Here is a 23,073-nt window from a genome sequence, read left to right as displayed (position 1 = left end):
TATGATAATATAATATTAATTATATTACATTATATTATAAATGTTATTAAAGCTTAATTACATTATTTAAAAAAATCCCTGCAAGAGGGTCCATCTATTTGTTTTGGAATTTCTAAAAAGTTTAGGTGTTAGAAAAGTGCGAAGTGACAGACAATAACTGAAATATAAAAAAAATGAATATATATATATATATATATATATATATTGGAAAAAGGACAATGATGTAAATCGGGAGAAAAAAAAGGAAAAAAAAAATATCAATCATGCAGAGAATAGTGATATATTTGTTGGGAGAAAAGATTGGGTTTTTTTATTAATATTTATTATTATTATTATTATTAATTGACCTTCTCTTCTAGGGGTTTTGCTAGAGGGCGGAGGTGGCTCGATGGATGTTGCCCTCTTCTCCCCCGCGGCTCTCTTTCACGACGACGACGACGACGACAACGACATCATCAATGAAGCGTGCCACGGTAAATCTTCTTCAAGTTCTCTTATTCTCGATCTTGTTTTCACTTCCATTATGCTTTTTTTTTCTTCTTTCTTTCCCAGCAGCCGCAGAAGGGAAAGAGAGCCCTGACCAGCAGGACATTCATGTCGAGAGAATTCATTCCTTTCCCGGAGCGGTAATAATTCTCACCTCTTGTTTGCCTTTGAGCTAATGAATAAAAATTCCTATTCTCTTGAAACTGCTGCAATTTGCAATTTTTGTCTTTCACACTGAGAGTTAGAATGGTGGTTTTGGTTCGCGTTTCCTTAGAATTTGTAATTAGTTCACTAATTGAAGACCACGCAACTTTCCATTACAAATTTAATCTCCAATTTTCTGAGGATTTCTGTTATTTGAGCTAGAAAAAGAAACTAAACATTACTCATGTTGGACATTCCAAACCCACATATGGCCATGTTCCATCCATGCATTGTTCTATAATTCAGAATGAAGTGTCTGTTGATTTTGGGGAATTTGGTAGAAAAAGATTTTGGCAAGTATTGGTTGAAAATATAGAATTGTGACAAGGACCAATGTTATATTAAGACAGTTATCATTTCTTCTTCAAATTGACAAACTATGTAGTAAACTTGCAGCTATTTTACGTTCTTTTGTTCCATTCTAACTCTTCACCTAGTTTCTAAGTAACACGATATAATCCTTTGAAAGTTTGAATGAACAAAAAAATACGCTTATCATTTTCAAGTTTGGTAATGTTAAGATATTCTTCCTCTTGAATATGAATTTGTACGTGTATCTTTTCTTGATTCATTCTTAGTTTATTGCTTCTACCATTAGATAGTTGTCAAGTAGAGTATGAGTGAACTATGGTTTTAGTGCTAGATGTGCATCTTGTCTGATCCTAAACTATGGCCATTTATGCCCTTAATTGTGATTATAACATCTATTGTCTCTCATATGACCTTTTTTTAATGAAAAATGAGTGTAAAATGCCCCCTCCATCTAATATATTGAAATCAGTAAAATATATACAGGAATATTCACAATGATGATTTGTTCTAAAGATTAGAGGAAAATAAAGTGGAAAAGAAAAAAATATTTGAAAGTAATTATCTGCAAAACAGATCCATTCAATATTCATTCTACATAGAGCTTCCTAAACAGTAAGGTTACACCTTATGTTGACAAAATTCTTTTAATAGAAAATTATGTGGAAGATATAGAATAAATAAAAAGAAAGATGTTCATAAGTCAAGTTTGTTACTAAAAACTTGTGGAAGCCATGCTATTTCCGTGGAGTGGAAGTTGCCTTTGAAGACATATTTGTATCTCAGAGGAAGTATGCTGGTAATCTTTGAAGACTATTCTCATTATCATGTCTACTTGTTCATCTTTGTATCTTGGTCTATTGCAAATATTTTCTTTTGTCGGATTAATTTTTCTAGAGTTATTAAGTGTTGTGTTTTTCCATATGGTTATTTTAAAAAATCATCTATTTTAACTTTATGTTTAATGATTTGTTTATTACATGCAGGATCTTATTATTCGAGAATTTTCATTCCATCAGTTAAATGCCAATTTATTATGGCCTGGGACATTTGCATTTAGCAATTGGTTAGTTGAAAATCGATCTCTTTTACAAGGAACACGAATTTTGGAAATAGGGAGGTATGGAGCAACCCTTCTCAAGCATACAAATTTGTATATGGAAATGTTGTGATTGAGTAAGATTGAATTATTCCCTTTTTCTGTGAACTTTTCTACTATGAATCAATATTGAGCAACCTCATGTAGTTGAATATAGAGATTGAATATTATATGGAATCATAGTTGTAGTTTTGGACTGCCCGTTCTTTTGTTAATCTTAGATATTTATGATGGGTTGTTATTCTAATTGTAGAAATTACTAGGGCATACATTTACAGATATCAGTTATCATTCCTAATTTGCATCTATGATATGATTATCATAAATTATTGTTTTTTTCTATTATGTTCCATATTGTAGAAGTTCCTCACTTAGATTCACAATCATGCAGGTTATGTTTGTAAATTTTTGCATGAAGAAAAAATCACTTTGTTTTTTTTGGCTAGTTTTACTGTGGATCAAAGGTGACTTCCAACCTCGTAGTTGGTAATGTGAATTCAAAACATTCTTTAACTAGGGGTTCCTATTTAATTCAAATTGAATCAAACTGATTTCATGTTTGTAATTTTTTCACAATAATGAGATGTAGAATATGTAGAAATCTATGTTGGATCGAGTGGATGTTGTGATCTACATAGTAGAGGGTGATGAATACCACTTTGTGAGTTGTTAGTGTTCTACAATACAAATATATGCAGCATAAATTATAAGAACATAAAAGATTAATGCAAACCTGAGTACTTTGACGGTTTCGCATGGTTCATTAACCCCAAGCTCTTATTCTACAACCTATGATGTGTCAGGTGGATCACTCTCGAGAATCTTTTTATTTCCTCCATCCTGATAGCACTGATGTAGAGAAATCTTTTACCAAATACAATATATAAGAAAGAAAGCCTTAACAATGGAGCACAAAAGAAACAGAGTGTGGGCGTGTTTGCACTTGATTGATATACTTCTCGCAGCCCGCCTTTTATAGCCTTCTCAAATCATGTTGTTTTGTTGAGGTGACAACTATCAGTTGCTATACAATATCTTATTTGAATCCTACTGTTATATGTTTTATCTTCGCTTGCATTTGAATCAGTCGTTGTAGCATTAATTGACTAAACGTACCATTTGTCGATTGAATCAGTTGACTAGAAAACCTTCTCTTCGGCAAAACGAACATTAGGCGACTAGCAAACCATCAATACGAATCCTTATCCATTAGTCGACTTTAATTTCTCAAACATACCAACTTTGGAGTATTCACCAAAACCCTGAAACACTTGGGGTGTGATTTTCTCAATTGCCAATCGACTAAATCTCAACACCAGTGGACTAGTTATCCTAACTTCGACTACATCTACAGTTGAGTCTGCCTAAGTTGTCATCTACTATCATCCCTTTTATACAGATCACTTTATGCACATCTCTCATGTACTTTCTCCAAGCATTGAAGTTTTTTTTTGTCAAGCTAAGTCCCTTGAATGCTCTGAACCCTCGACTCCTCATGTCATCCTTCAGGCCTTCACTTATGTAGTTAATGGAGCATGCAAGCAATGGTCTCTAATCCGGTTTGAAATCGAGGGATGAGTCAACTCTCGCTGGATCGTCTTTTGTTGACTTGGGCCACGACGATTGCTACAGGATCTGTCTTATTTAGTTGGGTTGACTTTGTAATGGATCGGGTATAATTGCGGAGTGGAGATTATTGGAGCAATTCCAATGGTCCGTGCGACTATGTGTTTTGGTGTTTGGGCAAAGAGTTTTAAGTTAGGTTCACCCTTATATTTGATACGTGTATTTGAGTTGTGCAGGTTTGCAGGATACGGGTTCGGTGAGCGATGGAGCATCCGAGGGACCGTGGACAATGCAACAAGGATAATGGCTGAGGGAAGCGACTTCGAGGCATACCCGAAGGATGCCATTGGGATGAGCCGCGGGCTTGGGTGCATCCGAGGGATGAGAGTCAAAGGAAGTAGGCTTGAAGATAAGAGGTCAAGGCTGCAACGAAGAGTCAAGTGAGTCGTAAGGGTGAGGGTCCGAGTGCTGAGAGACTGTACTCGGGGTACTAGTCGACTGATGTAAATGGCATACCAGTCGACTGTCTGTCGACTGGGAGTGAACAGAATGCTTCTGTTTGCTCGGCCAGCATGGAGCGGTCGACTGATACTTTCACCAGTTGACTGGTATCGAACCGTTTTGTTGTAACAGTCGAATCTTCACAGAGGGCAGCCGACTGACACTTTCATTAGTCGACTGATAGGCGGGGTTTTCCAACCCGTGGCCTATATAACCAAGGCTTGGAAGCTTGATTAAGGTTGATGAAATAGAGACGGTTAATCTCTATTAGTAGTCTGCCTGTGCCATAGCGTCTCGAGTGTTCTTGTGAGAGTTGTGGTGAAGTTTCTCCACCCACAGGGTGTAACGCCCACCCTCCTCCTACTCATAAAGGGTGCAGGAAAGGCGGCGCTACGCGAACATACATACATGCATATGCAATCGTTTCAGCGGAAGAATTTAAATTTAAACATGGAGAAACAAACATTTAAACATGTAAATCTCTTAAAGCATGTAAACATGTAACACATGTGAGCATGCTTAGCATTCTTGCATATAACTTGGTTTAGTATCTATTTCTTGAAACATGATACATGATTGTTTAAAACTAGAGCATAAAGCGTACTAGTAAAGAGAGGATGAACTACTAAGCATGTATATTGTTCTCTAAAGGGGTACTTGGTACTTCCTTAATGAAAGTTCATGATGACTAACTTGATGGAAGTATAGGAGTCTAAACACAAGTATGAACATTAATATGGGGTTCGAAGCATAAACTAAGTACCTAGTCGTCCATCACTTAACACTTCAAGCATGATAAGGAGGTTCTTAGCAATTCTTTAACTAAAACAAGTGCTTATCATTTCAAGGTTTCATGGAAACAAAAGATAGTATAGTTCACAACAAGTAGCAACCATTAAAAGCATCAAGTAAAAGAACAAGTTAACATGCAAGACTTAGAACATTCATAAGTTACAAAACAGATCTTTTCCACCATGCCACTGCCACACACATCTTTGCCCCTCCTGTTGCTCCCTTTAGTTTAGCCATTCTTTACCCTTTTCTGCAGTACAAGGAAAAATAAAACTATAAGCACATAGGCTTAGTAAGATCCTTTCCTACTCACGAAAGCCATAAATCATGAATTTAACATAGAGTAGTGACTTGTTCATTTAGACAACATATAGGCATATCACAAGAGTACATCATCTTAAAGCATAATAATCGCATAGCATGAACTAATATATATGCAAGATGTTCTTTTGAAAACATATATTATATAAATACTTAAACATAAATCTCGACATGAGGGTCCGACATTGTACCACATACATGATTTGCGCGCATCCCTAAATAAATCCGAGGTAGCTAATCCCGAACCTACTAGGGAACTAGGCCCGTGCTTCGACCTAGGAGCGACGTAGGAGCCCATCCCCTGGACCTTGCTAGGGTACGGTACAAGCCATACAAAAGTAAAATACCATATCATGTTCCTTGTCATATCATAAAGAGTGCTCTTAGTCCCAATTTATAGGGAAGCATCTCTTAGGCCTTTCATCATACATAAGCCTTGCATAAACATAACATGGTAACATAAGGTTCACCCAACACATAACATATCATAGGAAACCATTAGTAAGCATGATTGGAGTGTTTGCTCTCTTCTAGCTCTAGTAGTTCTCTTGGCCGCAACTTACAAGGGCATGATCCTAGGTTTTAAGCAACATCAACCATGAATAGTATCTTAATAACATCACATAACATATTAGGTATCATGAGAGAAAGCATAAGCAAGTCTAGTTGGAGTTTAAACTTTCCTAATCCCTTTATTTCTTCTTGGCTGAAACTTCAAGGGACATGGTCCTAGGTTTTAAGCAACATCAACCATGAATAGCATCTTAATAACATCACATAACATATTAGGTATCATGAGAGAAAGCACAAGCAAGTCTAGTTGGAGTTTAAACTTTCCTAATCCCTTTATTTCTTCTTGGCCGAAACTTCAAGGGACATGGTCCTAGGTTTTAAGCAACATCAACCATGAATAGCATCTTAATAACATTACACAACATATTAGATATCATGAGAGAAAGCATAAGCAAGTCTAGTTGGAGTTTAAACTTTCCAAATCCCTTTATTTCTTCTTGGCCGAAACTTCAAGGGACATGGTCCTAGGTTTTAAGCAACATCAACCATGAATAACATCTTAATAACATCACATAACATATTAGGTATCATGAGAGAAAGCATAAGCAAGTCTAGTTGGAGTTTAAACTTTTCAAATCCCTTTATTTTTTCTTGGCTGAAACTTCAAGGGACATGGTCCTAGGTTTTAAACAACATCAACCATGAATAGCATCTTAATAACATCACATAATATATTAGGTATCATGATAGAAAGCATAAGCAAGTCTAGTTGGAGTTTAAACTTTCCTAATCCCTTTATTTCTTCTTAGCCGAAACTTCAAGGGACATGGTCCTAGGTTTTAAGCAACATCAACCATGAATAGCACCTTAATAACATCACATAACATATTAGGTATCATGAGAGAAAGCATAAGCAAGTCTAGTTGGAGTTTAAACTTTCCTAATCCCTTTATTTCTTCTTGGCCGAAACTTCAAGGGGCATGGTCTTAGGTTTTAAGCAATATCAACCATGAATAGCATCTTAATAACATCACATAACATATTAGGTATCATGAGAGAAAGCATAAGCAAGTCTAGTTGGAATTTAAACTTTCCTAATCCCTTTATTTCTTCTTGGCCGAAACTTCAAGGGGCATGGTCCTAGGTTTTTAAGCAACATAAAAAAAATAACGAGGAAAACCACTTGTACTACAGGTGAGGGGAAATACTTACATCCTTTCGCTTGGTTTACCACAAGGAGAATACCCTTGGTGGAGAGAAAAAGAAGACCTTCCGCTTCTAGGACTCCTTGCGTATCTTGCTTGTAAGAAGACTTAGGCCTTAAGGACTCCTCCTTGTGAAGACTTCCTAGGAAGAAATCCTAGGCTTGATTCCGAACATGGGGGAGAAGGAGGCTAGTTTCGGTGGAGGGAGGAAGGAGGAGGAAGAAGAAAATAACTTTTCATTCCCTTACTCCTATTTATTCTAAATGAAGGGAGAAAGGGAAAACACCTTTTCATTCCCTTACTTCATCTACTCTAAATGAAGGGAGAAAGGGAAAATAAACTTTTCATTCTAAGTGAAGGGAGAAAGGTGTCCCTTCACCTTCCCTACCCTTGACTACAATTTCCCTTTCCTTCCTAACAGCGCACCCCTGTTGGGGCTACTGGTTATCCCATATCACAGAGAGCTTGTCACTTACTAAAAGGTTCAAGGTTCGAACCTTGGCCATGCCTCTTTGTGGTTCTATCTTTCTCTTTTTTTTTTTTTTTTTGAAGAAGGAATCCACATAAAACTCATTCTAACCATGCAAAATTTATATAAAATTGCTAGAGATTTTATGGGTGTTACACAAGGAGCTACGTGAGCTAATCGGAGTTTGCCGGGGAGTCATTCATCGACGGATCGGGATCGTCCATCTTACGGGCAGTCGTGGAGTAGGAGCTTTATCTCCGAATCACGTAAATCGTCGTGTTAGTGGTTTGCTTGTTTTCTTTGTCTTTAGCTTTCTTTGTATTCATATTAGTATTGTATTTCCGTTTGCACACTAATGAATACGCAGGAAGCAATCGATTTGGAGGCGCCGTCTATTCAACCCCTCTTCTAGCCGGCCACACAAGATCCCCTACAAGTGCTCTCAGAGCGAGGACACTCTCCATTGGACTAACCACCAAGGAAGCAAAAAGATGGCCGACTTGATAGTACCTCCAAAGTTTGAAGGAGGAGGCTTATGGGACATCACCTTTTTGATGGTGAAAATGAAGAACTTTTTTGAGACGGATTGGGACAACATGTTGGCCGTCGAGGAACCATTTGAAGTCCCAAAAGATAAGAAAGGGAAGAAACTCCGACCACGATATTGGACGGAAGAGCAAACGACACGGGCAAAGGCAAATTCAAAGGTAATATCGATTTTAATTGATATTTTGCCACATAACGTGATAAGTGATGTAGGTGAATACGAGAATGCCCACGATTTGTGGAGCAAAGTAAAGAAAGTTCTAGGAAAAGAACTTATGCCTACACAAGAAGAAGAAGAGCCCAAGGAAATGAGTTCAATTGCTCAAGGAGAGGAGGTAGAGCAACCGGAAGTTGAGTCATGCTCAACATCCGAGGAGGAGAAGGAGGATGAGGAAGCGTCATCAACATTCTCAAGGGTTGAAGAAGAATCCAAGACGGATGAAGAAGAGGTCTTGGAGGTCAACCTAGTGAGCACCTCCATTGAAGCAAAGTCAAAGGACTACATTGTGTGCTTCAGGTGCAATGAGAAGGGATACTATAAGAGTAGGTGTCCAATGGGTAAGAAGAAGGTAACTCCTAAACCCAATCAAGTTATTTTAAATACTAACATGGGTTGTAGGAATGAAGAAGCCCAAAAGAGGAGAATGCACATCGTGTGCTTCACGAGGGCCACTACCATACCAAATGCCCCAAGAAGAGGGAGATTAAGAAGCTAGCGCATCTAAAGAAGTGGGAGAAGAAGAAGAGGAGCTCGAGTTGAGGGGGAGCTTCAAGGGTAAGGGAGGTATACCCTAATTTGAAGTGTAATTCAAATTTAAATTCTTATACTCCCATGTATGCTAGGAAAGATAATGATTATCATTAGGTAGTAATAAAAAAATTTTATCTTATACTCCCATGCACACTGGTCTTGGGCTTCTTCACCGCCACCTTCATGGAGGTCTCTATTTGAGTCTTGAACTGCCACTCACTGCCTTTCCTGATGAGCACGGTGACGACCTGGAGCGCCAAGCCTTTTTCTCAAAGATCTGGATCTTCTTGTAATAGATCTAGCCAAAGCACATGCTGAGTGGTCGTCTGCCATAGCCAGGCTCCACCAATCACACATGCAAAAGCATATTTTTCATGTTGAATTCTGCTTGCGCACATAACTACGATATCGATTTAAGCAAAGATTAGTTTTTAGCCTACCAAAGCTTCAAAAAGATAGCAATTGGTAGAGACGAACATTTGTTGGGCAAAGCATCAAAATGGTGGCGAGCATCGGAGAAGAACGTCTCCAGCGGCTGAGAGCCGATGTTATGCCTGTCGTGGAAGAGGCGGTGGAGACACCCTGGTGACTGCCCGATTTGGTGGAGATGTGGCAAGGAGGAGGAGAGTGGCGTTGGAGACGCCCCAGCGACTGGCCGATTTGGTGGAGATGCGAGAAGAGAAAGGCGTTGGAGACACCCTGGCGACCATCTAATTTGGTGGAGATGTGGCAAGGAAGAGAAGAGATTGGCGTTCCGCTCGATTTGGACGGATGAAATTGGCACAAAAAATGACCCGCAGATGGATTTATGAATCCATCAGTTCATTTTTTTATAACGAGTAAACAGAGGAAAGGAAGCCTAATCCATCCTTCCCTACAAAAACTTTTCTCTCATTTTTTACATCCACCCTCTCAAGTAAACAGGGCATAAAATTTAGAGTAAACCACCCATTTTATTAAATTTAGACAATCATTTTTCACTACACACTATATCAGTCACTTTAAAATTTCCATTATCTTTATTTTTTTATTATTTTCTTCTATCTCTTTCACTTTTTTTTATTATTTTTTCTCTTGTAATATCTATTTTTCATTACCCAATCCATTCCCTTTATTTGTTCTCTCTCCTAAATTAAATGATATTTTAATATTTAAGGAATGAATTTTATGTCAAATATTTAGAAGTACTATCCATGAAATCTAAATTTTGGGAATTAATAGGGTAGCTGATGTAAAGATTTGTTTTACGTAAAATATAAAATTTAAGGTAAATTTCTGTCTTAGTGAAGCTGATGTGGATGCTCTAAAGGATAGAATATGCCCCAGGGCGTAGCGCAGACGGTGGACGCATGACATTTCAGGCGTAATGGCTAGGGGTCAATTCTCAGGAACTGATGACCTGGGGTTTACTCCACCATGTGCCTAATGTCTATGTACCTGCATATACCTTCCTCCATATCCGTGTGGCCGGCACTAGGGGGTCGTTAATGTAGCGGATCTACATTTTCTAAAAGATGGAATATATCTCCATTGGTATGAAATCTTTTAGGTAGAGCTTAAAAATAAATCCATGAGCGCTTAGGTCCAAAGTGGACAATATCATACCACTGTGAAGATATATGAATTCTTTTAGTTCTAACAATAGGCAATTTGATTTATGAGATGTGGTTATTGGAGGCAAAACTACACGGAAGTAGCATTAGGAAGAAAAATGGTACCAACAAAAGATGGAAGGAATTTGCTCAAACTCATAGATTAGTGATAGAGATGAGGTGACTTAGTTGTAGTGTGGTGGAAGGTTGAAGATGATGTAAAACAGCCACTCTATGTATTGCTCATTTCATGGAATTGGATGCACAAGGCATCCTTGCTGAGTGCAGCGTATCGAAGCAGGGCTATTCATGGGGACAAGCGAGTAGCAAGGTGTGGGTCGCTTGGGCACTGAGAATTGAAGCTTGGATAAGCACGTGAGTGCATGCGGACAACAATAAGCAATTGCTACTTTAGTAGAGAAAATGGATGAGGGGAGGCTGGTGGCAACCTCACCTTAGGGTTATACTTCTTTGGAAAACTAATATACCTTAAAGTGTGGCTTTGGTACCATATAGAATCTGAAATAGGAAAATATTGTATTGCATTCATTAATGAGCTAAACATTGATGGGTGTATATAGAGTAACCATACAACTTCTAAATCTAGAACTACTAATGCGAGATTAACCCATTACACCAATAACCATATTAATATAATGCTCTAGTACTATAATTTTTCTAAATCATTTAGTGTTAACTGATGAAATTATACCCAAGATCAGTTAGGTTGAAGATTGGATTTTTTGATGTTTTGGTAGCTGTTATAATTGCAGTACCTTAGTGGAGTTTTCCAGATTGGATTCTGCAAACAACTGCTTGTCCCAGTCTGATTTTCATGAGTTTCGATGTCTTATTCTTCATGACTGTTTGTCTATAACTAATTTTAACTTTTCTGAATTTTAATTTATAGTGGGACTGGAGCTTTAGCCATCTTCCTCCGGAGGTCATTTGGAGTAGACATCACGACCTCAGATTTTGATGACACAGAAATTGAAGGAAATATAGCTTATAACTGCAGAGCTAATGGGCTGCCTGAACTGCCACATATCAGGCGTAAGTTACAATTATTATTTAGTTCATGATTCTACAATAGGCTAAAGCTCACAAGAGTTCAATGCAAGATCGTTTCTTCATGCGTTTCTATCAGATAATACTACATTTTTAAATGTAGTATATTTCTAATTTATGTTTCATATGTTATTCCATTATATACATGGTTTCAACATGTGAAATAACAAACTTACTGGACATGGTGCAGAAAAACACATTTCAATGAGTAAAGAATAGAGTGCAACTATGCTACCCAAACACTTCATCTACTTCTTTGTACCTATGTTGAACACTTGCCAGCAGTTCAGCATTGATATTCCTATTGAGCAAGTGTAAAAACCATTACAAAAATGGATAATGAACCAAGGTTTAAAATTTCGACCCGTGCCGAGGTTTCGGTCTCAGACCGGAACAATACGGTTTCGTATCGTGCCGTGCCGTGCCGATACAGTTTCGGTATTTTTTTATTTATATATATATATATAGTAATTATTAGATAAATATATTTATTTTGTATAATTTACAAATAAGTTATATATTGATTTTATATAAGTTCTCCATTATTAAACAACTTATTATTGTTATAAAAAATAATTTTATAGTTTAAAAAAAAACAATTGATGTATAAATAACTCTAATTCAAATTGATACATCATAATATAATATGTTAAATGGAAGCAATGATTCTTGTAATATTTTACTTAGATAACTTTTATAATTCTCCAATGTCTAGATTAAATAATCATAATTATATAAATTAATATAAAATACTATTTTATATATAATAATCATATAAATTAACTATTTGTTTATTTAATTAATTAATAGTTTAAATAATATATATTTAAAATAGTAAAAAAATTAGAATATCAATTAAATATTAAAACAGTAAAAAAATATAAAATAATTAAAATTATATAAGAATAAGAATTTGATTTATTAGAATTTTTATAATTTTTTTTAGAATTTTTAAGAATTTTTAAAATAGTAAAATCAATTTCAGAATATTATTTAATAAAATTTATTATTTTTCTAAAAAAAATTAAATATATATATTTTTATATTTTATTAGGATAATTTAATTAGTGTTTATGAATGTCTCTTTAAAATATCACAATTAGTGGGAATGAGAATTGTTTGATTTATTTAAATTACAAAATTAATTTTGCATAGTTACCCACCCACGCGAACACACGAAGCCGCGCCTCCACCCGCGACGTCGCGACCCATCCGACGCCCTACGGATGCCTCCGACGGCGCCGGAGGTGTCCGACGACACCTTCGGCGGCACCGGAGGCGTCCGACGACTCTTCCGACGACACCGGAAGTGTCCCGTGACGCTTTCGGCGCCACTAGAAACGTCGCGTCGCGATGCCTCCGTAGCCCCCGAGCGCCCCGCGACGCTTCAGCGCAACGGGAAGATTCTGACGACGCTATCCATGCTGCCGAGTGATGACGAGCGATGCACGATTCGACGAAACCTTCCCTAGTTCGGTGCCGGTTTCGGTGCGCGGGCGGAACGGTAAGTTTCGCCCGTTCCACCCGGTACAGAACGAAATCTTCAACTATGTAATGAACATCTAAATCTATGTCATGTTGGTTACTTGAGTTCATGCAATATAGAAGTGCAAATGTTGCTTATGACCTTTTGATTCTTCATCTAGCCCTCTATTCCCATTTAGACGTTCTAAGAACTCACCAAGTTGAACACCAAAAGTTCCATCGACAGCATGTCAAAATTATTTGAAAAGGATTGTGTTAAACACTTGAATCCATACCTGAATTGGATACTTAGTCCTAGAATCATAGATATTAACTATCTTAAAAAGTTTAGGACATACTTCTTACTGTGGTTAAATGACAATTGGACTCTTACAATATTCGGTTTTCATCTTTTATTAGGGCATTTGAGTTGTAGATATACTTGAATATCACAAAGTACCAAAGTTGGAACATTACACAACAGACTAATTGAAATTTATCAATCTTGATTGCATTCGCTTAAATTTTGAGTTGACAGAATCATCTTGTTACACAGGTTCCTACCTTTAGAGGAATATATTTTCTCATTATCTAGTAATGTTCCATGCTATTGTTGTTTCTCTTGAAAAGTTATCTTTCCTTCATTACTCTTCTCTTCTCTCAAATTAAAATTGTGATAGATAAATATATATTTGGCATGGAAAGAAAGTCATTTGCAGTTAGGCGTTAATTCAATTATCTAGATTAGTTGCACACCGGTTTTAGTGGTTCAAGCAGTTAGGATGATCGAGTCTCTGCTTGTCATTAATAACTAGTGGCAACCTTTCCATTAAACTCATCATGAATTTTGAATTGTTTGTAAGAATTAAGTTAACAATTTAATTATTATAAAAGGGAAATATATAACATTTTAGAGAAAATTATAAAAATAATCTCCTAACTTCTGATGAATTACCAAATTAATACAGAAACTAAAATGAAATTCTCACTAGATCCCTAAATATGTAACATATCGATGTCTCTTTCTGTCGACCCAATGAAACCTGATGACATAAAGATTGAAACTCTGACATTGCTTGAGATATTGTTAATGAGAAATTGTCTTAATGGTGCTTATGTTGTGAAGGCCAGTAGACAGGTTGAGCAGCATATCATCAAGGAGGGAGTTTCAGGTTGTTTGGTACTCTTCCAAGGTTCATCAGTCTCCTTGGTCTTATGGAGCCTGAAACCTTGAGCTCTGGGAGACAGTCTTGCAGATTGCCAATTATTTTGTTGTGGGTGAGTTCAATCTTGAGTCAGTAAGGATGGTTAAATTTGGCTGTAGAGGGTCCTTTCTTGAGTCCCTAGAAATTTCTATCTTCAGGAAAACTTAAGCATCAAGAATTGTTACTGAGGTCTGAAAAGCATTGTTCTTTTAGTAGAGGCTTCGAGCCAGCATGCTTCTGACAACCTCCAGTAGGTTCTAACTTTAAGTAAATGAGGGGCTTGCAATGACTGGTTTCGCATTTAGGAGCAGAAGGAACTTTGGCAACTGGGGTTTGCAATATTGGAAGCTCGACCATAGGGGTCAATGTGGTATACTGTTGGCTTGAAGTTTTAGAAAGTTGATAAAGAAAACCTTGTAATTGGACCGCCTTGAAATTCAGCTTGGGGAAGGGTATTGACGCCACACTCAAGCAAGATGAGAAGGTGAGTGATAAGTCATGGAGTTTTGATCGCCAGAAGTTGCCTTGATAAGATCGAAATTAGTTCTTTGCCTAAGAACAAGAAGGAAGCTCTCACAAAAGAGGAACTCAAATTTTCATTCAAACTTACATGATTTGTCATACAAGAGTTCTCCTATTTAACATCCCTTAAGATCCCCTATGCACTAATTATGCAATAAATATCATGCTTGCATGCATGGGTTTTATTATCCACTAATGCAACCACTAATCCCTAATACTAGCTTAATGCAACCATGCATGCATGGTATTTGTTATACTAGCTTAGGAACTCTCAAAAATGCATTAAAAACACACAAAGGACATCAAAAGTCACTTTAGAAAAACCCCCTATGCATGCACACGAAAATGGTCCTCATGTTAGTCCAAATTCACTTTCAAATTGAAGGAATGTGATCCACTTAGTTGTTGCCTCAATTGTGCATTGATCCTCCTTTTCCTTGAGCCTCATTATTAAGCCTTCCAAAGCTTGCTTCATTCTCTTAGTCTTGGACCTTGTCATGGGTCCCCCAATTCCTTTCAATGCCTCTTCTTGGCTCACATCATTCCCTCCTTCTTTAGGTGAATTCGTCCTCGAATTTAAGTCTTCATCTCCTACATCAAAAGGACTCAAATCAGCCACATTAAATGTTGCACTAACACCATACTCACCGGGCAAATCAATTTTGTAAGCATTGTCATTAATTCTTTCCAACACTTGGAATGGTCCATCTCCTCTTGGTTGAAGCTTTGATTTCCTTTGGGTAGGAAACCGTTCCTTCCTCATATGAACCCACACCCAATCACCGGGTTCAAGGACCACTCTTTTTCTCCCTTTATTGGCTCGATTTGCATATTGCTCCATTTTCTTCTCAATTTGAGCTTTAACTTGCTCATGAAGCTTCTTCACATATTCTGCCTTGGTTTTGCCATCCTTGTGAACTAAAGAAGAAGTGTTAGGTAAAGGAAGCAAATCAAGAGGTGTTAGTGGATTGAACCCATAAACAATCTCAAAAGGAGAAAATTGAGTAGTAGAATGGACCGCCCTATTATAAGCAAATTCAACATGAGGTAAACATTCTTCCCAAGACTTAATGTTCTTCTTAATAATTGCTCTAAGAAGAGTAGAAAGTGTCCTATTTACCACCTCAGTCTGGCCATCAGTTTGTGGGTGGCATGTGGTGGAGAAAAGAAGCTTGTTCCCAGTTTGTTCCATAAGGTCCTCCAAAAATGGCTTAAAAATTTGGTGTCGCGATCTGAAACAATGCTCCTAAGCATGCCATGAAGTCTTACCACCTCTTTGAAAAACAAATCTGCCACATGAGTTGCATCATCCACCTTGTGGCAAGGTATGAAGTGTGCCATCTTGGAGAATCTATCAACTACCACAAAAATGGAGTCCTTACCTTTTTGAGTATGTGGTAGCCCTAAAACAAAATCCATAGACAAGTCAGTCCAAGGAAAATTAGGAATAGGTAAAGGCGTGTAAAGTCCATGAGGTAATGTCTTAGATTTTGCTTTTCTACACACAATGCACCGTGCACAAAATTTCTGCACATCGTGTTTCATGTGTGGCCAATGAAAATGTTCAAGCAGCATTTCTAAGGTCTTTTGAACCCCAAAATGTCCCATTAAACCCCCCTCATGTGCTTCCCTAACTAGCAATTTACGCATCGATCCTCTAGGCACACAAAGTCTGTTATTCTTAAACAAGTAGTTGTCATGCCTAACAAACCCATTTTGTGATTTCTTTTCACATGCAGCATATAATTGGGAAAACTCATTATCATGTACATACAATTCCTTAATATGTTCAAAGCCAAGCAATTTAGTTTCAAGTGTAGCTAACAAATTATACCTTCTTGAAAGTGCATCTGCTACAACATTTACCTTTCCTTGCTTATGCTTAATCACATAAGGAAATTGTTCAAGAAATTCAACCCATTTGGCATGCCTTTTGTTGAGCTTCCCTTGCCCTTTCAAATACTTCAAAGATTCATGATCACTATGAATGATAAATTCTTTAGGCAAAAGATAATGCTGCCATGTTTGCAATGCTTTAATAAGGGCATACAATTCTATGTCATAAGTGGAATAGTTGAGGGTGGCACCACTTAATTTCTCACTAAAATATGCAATGGGATGACCATCTTGAAGTAAAACAGCCCCAATACCCACATGAGATGCATCACATTCAAGTTCAAATGATTTGGAAAAATCAGGTAAAGCAAGAATGGGTGCATGTGTGAGTTTATGCTTAAGTGTTTGAAATGCATTTTCTTAATTCTCTCCCCATCTAAAACCCATATTTTTCTTAACAATTTCATTTAGGGGTGCTGCCACTGTGCTGAAATCCTTCACAAACCTCCTATAGAAACTTGCTAACCCATGGAAGCTCCTAACCTCACTCACAGTTTTAGGAGTTGGCCATTCTCTAATGGCCTTAACTTTCCCTTCATTAACCTGCACTCCTTTAGAACTTATGACAAAACCAAGAAAAACCACATGATTAGTGAAAAAAGAACACTTTTCTAAGTTAGCATATAGTTTTTCCTTTCTAAGGACATGCAAGACAGATTGGAGATGTGCAATATGCTCAACAAAACTCTTGGAATATACCAAAATATCATCGAAGTATACTACCACAAATTTTCCAAGAAATTCTCGTAAGACATGGTTCATAAGCCTCATAAAAGTGCTTGGTGCATTAGTTAACCCAAAAGGCATTACCAACCATTCATACAATCCATATTTGGTTTTGAAAGCTGTTTTCCATTCATCCCCTTCCCTTATCCTAATTTGATGGTACCCACTTTTTAAATCAATTTTAGAAAAGAAGCAAGCACCATGCAATTCATCAAGCAAATCATCAAGTCTAGGGATTGGATGTCTATACCGAATTGTGATGTTGTTGATGGCTCTACAGTCAGTGCACATCCTCCATGTTCCATCCTTTTTAGGCACCAAAATTACGGGTACAACACAAGGACTTAAACTTTCTCTAACCCATCCTTTTTGCAATAACTCCTCCACTTGATTTTGTATCTCCTTTGTTTCTTGAGGGTTGCTCCTATAAGCTGGCCTATTGGGCAGAGAAGCGCCAGGAATAAGGTCTATTTGGTGTTCAATTCCCCTCATTGGTGGCAATCCGTGAGGTACTTCCTTGGGGAACACATCTTCAAAATCCTGCAAAATAATAACAACTTCACTAGGCAAAGAGTTAGTATTAGATTCCAAGCAAGTTTCCTTGCACAAAAGAAGAAATATTGGTTGCCTTGTCAAATAAGCTTTCTTCACCTCACTTACTCTTGTAAACAAATTTTCTATTTTTCTCTCTTTCTTTTCCTCATTCTTTCTTTTCTTTTGAATTTTGTCCTCAAAATCAAGTATTTTTTTTTGCACACACTCTTTCTTTTTCTTATGCTCTCGCTCTTCTTTTTCTCTTTTCTCTCTCATTTTTATTTGATCCTCGCAAACCTCCCTAGGTGATAATGGTACAAGTGTAACTTTGCGAGAATTATGGACAAAAGAGAACTTGTTGGAGAATCCATCATGGTGAGCTCGCCTATCAAACTGCCAAGGTCTTCCAAGAAGAATGTGGCTTGCCTACATAGGCACAATATCACATAGAACTTGATCTTCATATTTGCCAATGGAGAAATTAATCAACACTTGCTGGTTCACTACCAATTCACCACTATTACTTAGCCATTGGAGTTTATATGGTCTTGTATGTGGTGTAGTCTTGAGGTTGAGTTTGGTGACCAACCTAGTGCTTGCCACATTGGTGCAACTTCCACCATCAATGATCATAGAGCATGTCTTTCCTTGAATAAGGCAGCGGGTATGAAAAATATTTTCTCTTTGGTCCTCCTCATGCTCCTTGGCTTGGCTTCCCAATAATCTCCTAACCACCAAGAGATCTCCATCTTGCGCATAGGCTGCTCCATCATTTTCTTCATCGCTTGAGGAAGAGGAATGAGAAGAAATTTCTTCACTAGAGATACTCCCATTATCCCTCACCACCATAGTCTTCTTATTCGGGCATTCGGATGCAATATGACATTTTTCCAAACACCTAAAACACTTGATATCCCTACTCTTAGAAGTGGAAGAAGAGGTAGTAGGAATAGGCTTCTTAATGCTTGCTGCCTCCTTAGAATTTGAAGAAGAACCCTCCTTCTTTGGCTTGTCCTTCCAACTTGAAGAGTAGTTTGGAGAAGATGATTTCTTCATAACGCCCTTTCTCTTTAATTGTTGCTCTATTTTCATTGCTTGATGCACTAAGTCGTCAAGCTCCACATAATGTTGTAACTCCACAATGTCTCCAATGTCTCGGTTTAGGCCATGGAGAAACGAGCCATGGTAGCTTCCCTATCTTCCACAATATTGGCCCTAATCAAAGCCACCTCCATCTCCTTGTAGTAATCATCCACACTCCTACTCCCTTGGGTGAGTCTTTGCAATTTGTTGTGCAATTCCCTATGGTAGTGGGAAGGCACAAATCTCCTTCTCATCAAAGTCTTCATTTCGTCCCAAGTGTTGATAGGATGCTCTCCATACCTTCTTCTCTCCTTTTGCAATTGATCCCACCAAATTAAGGCATAATCGGTGAACTCAAGGGCAGCCACCTTTACTTTCTTTGCATCATTGTAATTGTGGCATGAGAAAATTTGTTCTATTTTCATCTCCCATGCAAGATATGTTTCAGGATCATTCCTCCCTTGGAAGGAAGGTATCTGGACTTTCACACCTCCTAGATCATCTTCTCGTCTATGGTCTCTACCTCCTCTTTCACGTCTTCTTTCCCCTTCATGCCTCCTTCTTTCTCTTGGTGAATCATAGAATGGTTCACTTTGACGAAATTCTTCATGATTAGAATTGCCCCCACGGTTGGAAACTTTTTCTCCTTCAAGTCGGTCCATCCTTTTGTGTATTTCTTCAAGTTGTCTTTGAAGTATTCTCTCAAATTGTTGAGTAAGTGCCTCCATTTGAAGCCTGTTAAGATCTCGCCTAGGGGAATGAGGTGATCTTTCCCCACTCATGCTTGCAACAAAAGAAGATGACAAGAAAAATTACAAAAGAAATGTTAGAAGGACCTCACCACTCTACTCACGTGGTTGCACTCAGCTTCCTTTATAAGCTCTTAAGGAAAGAACTTTATCAATATCTTTATCAAGACAACAAGTAGACAATCAAGTGAATAAGAAACCAACAAGAGAAATATGAGTAGAACAAGAGAAATAAACGGATAAAACGAGAAATTCAGCAATGATCAAGAGCAATGAAAGGAATATATCTTTGAATTTAGATTTCACAAAGAAAGAATATTGAGTCCTTTCAATTCACAAATCCTCCTCCTCCTTTTTTTTTTCCTTTTTTTCTCAATTAGAAACCAATGACTCTAATGATTCTTTTTTTTTCCCTTTTTTTTTTTTTTCGAATTTTCCTTCTTTTTTTTTTTTTTTTTGAGTTGAGGACCCAAATAGAGAATAGAAATTTATGATAGATAGGGATGGAGAGATCAACAAAGATGGACAACAAAGATGAAAACAAGACACAAACTTGAAAATCAAGGAGCCAAGGCTCTGATACCAAATGATAAAGAAAACCTTGTAATTGGACCGCCTTGAAATTCAGCTTGGGGAAGGGTATTGATGCCACACTCAAACAAGATGAGAAGGTGAGTGATAAGTCATGGAGTTTTGATCGCCACAAGTTGCCTTGATAAGATCGAAATTAGTTCTTTGCCTAAGAACAAGAAGGAAGCTCTCACAAAAGAGGAACTCAAATTTTCATTCAAACTTACATGATTTGTCATACAAGAGTTCTCCTATTTAACATCCCTTAAGATCCCCTATGCGCTAATTATGCAATAAATATCATGCTTGCATGCATGAGTTTTATTATCCACTAATGCAACCACTAATCCCTAATACTAGCTTAATGCAACCATGCATGCATGATATTTGTTATACTAGCTTAGGAACTCTCAAAAATGCATTAAAAGCACACAAAGGACATCAAAAGTCACTTTAGAAAAAACCCCCCATGCATGCACACGAAAATGGTCCTCATGTTAGTCCAAATTCACTTTCAAATTGAAGGAATGTGATCCACTTAGTTGTTGCCTCCATTGTGCATTGATCCTCCTTTTCCTTGAGCCTCATTATTAAGCCTTCCAAAGCTTGCTTCATTCTCTTAGTCTTGGACCTTGTCATGGGTCCCCCAATTCCCTTCAATGCCTCTTCTTGGCTCACATCAAAAGTGGACAAGAGTGTAGATTGTGAGACCAGCTTGCCTTAGAGATGCATATGTAGCAGGATTTATCTTGAGGGAGTCTTTCCCAAAGTTAATCAAGTTGATGCTGATGTCTACATAAAGAATATTTGTTAGAAAAGTAAGATGGAAGTAAGAAATTGCAGTTCACTATGAGGGTTAGACTTGAAAATTTCCCAATTCTTACAAATTAATGGTGCTCGTCACATAAGTTCTTGAGGTGGTACTGATATTTGTAGATAAATTGCCATTGTCTTGTGGTTCTTCCTCGGTAAGAAAAAAATGTTGAGTATCATATCTAGGATTATCTATTGGGTGGATATTGGCCATGAAAGATGTGAGACAAACAAAAATTCCACTTCTATCTCTTGATAAAAGTAGGAACCCGTTGATTTTCTACCCCTATCTATGTAGAGATGTTTTGGCACCCTTTGGCAAAATAAACTCAGTACACATTCTGTTGCAATAACCTTGTGTCTCCAATTCTTAGGAGAAGGCTACTAAGTGGTATTAGGAGTTTGGAGAGATTTGATTGATTCTCACCCTAAATTGTTCAGCCGTTGGATGATGGGGGTGAAAAGGAAGTCGGAATCTGATTTCTAAAAACTCTTGCAAGATTTTCAATGTAGTTAGGTAGATCCTAGAAAGAGCATTAAGGAGAAAGGATTTTAGAATACAATATTTAGCCGTAACATTTTGAGCTTAGCTTCAATATAGTAGAAAATTTGGGGGTATATTCTTCTCAATTGAATCCTTCCACTCCAGTTCACATTGTGTGAGGAGCATGGGTACTAATTTGTTGTGGTTGCTTCATCTAACTTGAAATGAGAAACTCGTTTGACTTAGGAATTATTCAATCAAGTTAAGGTTCATGGTAGGATAAGGAAACAATTTGGCCAAGAGAAACTCAATTTAGTTGAGCAACTTCAAATAGATTTGGGTGAATGGAGTTAATAATTAATAATTAGATATGTCATGAGATGTGATTTTCCCATGGTAGACAGTCAGGCCAGAATTCTAAGCAAAAGACTAAATAGAGCCAAAGAGTTGGAAATTATAAACAATTACTAACCCAGATGGGGAAGAAACGTCGGTACTGTGAAATGGACAGCAAAGAACTTCAGTAAAAGAAATTATAATCTGGCGTACAATTTAGAGAGAGATATTACTGCAAGGAGAGGAGAGAGAATAGTTGGGTGAATTCTTTCATTGGTTGATATTATTTACCAGTATGTGATTTTTTGTTTGAAAGTTTTCTGCTTCTATTAAACTTCTCACATGTTAATTAACTAGATAATAAGTTTTATTTAAACTGCTATAAACTCTGACTCAGTACATTGTAAGTGCTTTTCTGGAATGGACCAGGCAAATGTTGCTCACTGATGGTGATAAATGTGTAGGTGAATTCTATTTGATACTTTATAAATGATAAAACAGAGTAGTCATTTAAATGTTCCATTTTTTTTTTTTTTCTTAAGGGTACATAACTTTGTATTTATAATGATTCTGCTCTCTTTGAGTTCTTCAGATACATGGGGCGACAAGTTTCCTACATCTGAACCGGACTGGGACATGATTATCGCCAGTGATATCCTGTTATGTATGATTTCCTCCCTAGTTGCATAAACTATGGCTGGAAACTCCCCACTCACACCCATTCTCTGCTTGCAGATGTGAAACAGTATCCTAATTTGATAAGAACTCTATGCTTTCTCTTGAACAACTACAAACCCAAGGAAAACGTATCAGACGGTATAGTTTTGCCAATATCAGGTAACAGAAAGTTCCTCCATTGTAGCTGACTCTCGTTTGCACTGATCAATGCGCCTCGTTGATTGCTAGGAAAAGAAGTTAAATTGCTGTGGCCATTTTTTCTCATGAGTTGGAGACGCAGGCTTGGGGGAGAAGAGAAACTTTTTTTCAAGGGTTGCGAAGATGCTGGCCTGACTGTGTATGATGCTGGAGCTCGTGTTTACTGCATCAGTGGAAAGAAGATTGCTTAGATGGTACAGTTCGATTTAATTTTAACATGAGGATGGATAACTAAGAGTTAATTATCTTGTCAAGGCACACCTTTGGTCTACATTTTTCCTAGCCAAGAAACCCACCGAGTATCCTTTCTCACCTTTGTCAATCCTTCTCTTTATTTCTTTAGAATAAAGTTTTAAATAATTTTTATCGTTCAATTGTTGGATGTGAGAAAGA

At 37.4% G+C, this 23,073-nt stretch overlaps 1 protein-coding gene and 1 long non-coding RNA gene across 3 annotated transcripts; both read left to right on the top strand.

Annotated features, from left to right (window-relative positions):
* The first annotated feature begins 318 nt into the window (after nt 1-318).
* On the top strand, nt 319-23,054 carry LOC121971829 (protein-lysine methyltransferase METTL21C-like). 2 transcript variants are annotated; one of them, XM_042523287.1, is made up of 7 exons: nt 319-473; nt 556-626; nt 1,986-2,119; nt 11,265-11,407; nt 22,397-22,468; nt 22,540-22,641; nt 22,711-23,054. In XM_042523287.1, the coding sequence occupies exons 1-7, from the start codon at nt 389-391 to the stop codon at nt 22,869-22,871; spliced, it is 768 nt and encodes a 255-aa protein (XP_042379221.1). In that variant the 5' UTR covers nt 319-388; the 3' UTR covers nt 22,872-23,054. The 2 variants fall into 2 exon arrangements, with proteins under 2 accessions (XP_042379221.1, XP_042379220.1); XM_042523286.1 differs by having other exon boundaries at nt 553-626.
* On the top strand, nt 6,664-8,165 carry LOC121971830. Its single transcript, XR_006109260.1, has 2 exons — nt 6,664-7,743; nt 7,833-8,165. It is a non-coding gene; the product is annotated as an uncharacterized LOC121971830 (long non-coding RNA).
* Nucleotides 23,055-23,073: the final 19 nt, after the last annotated feature.

Source organism: Zingiber officinale, chromosome 4A (genome assembly GCF_018446385.1).
Source record: "Zingiber officinale cultivar Zhangliang chromosome 4A, Zo_v1.1, whole genome shotgun sequence".
In the NCBI taxonomy this organism is placed as follows: Eukaryota; Viridiplantae; Streptophyta; class Magnoliopsida; order Zingiberales; family Zingiberaceae; genus Zingiber; species Zingiber officinale.
This window is presented reverse-complemented; position numbering and strand designations above follow the sequence as displayed.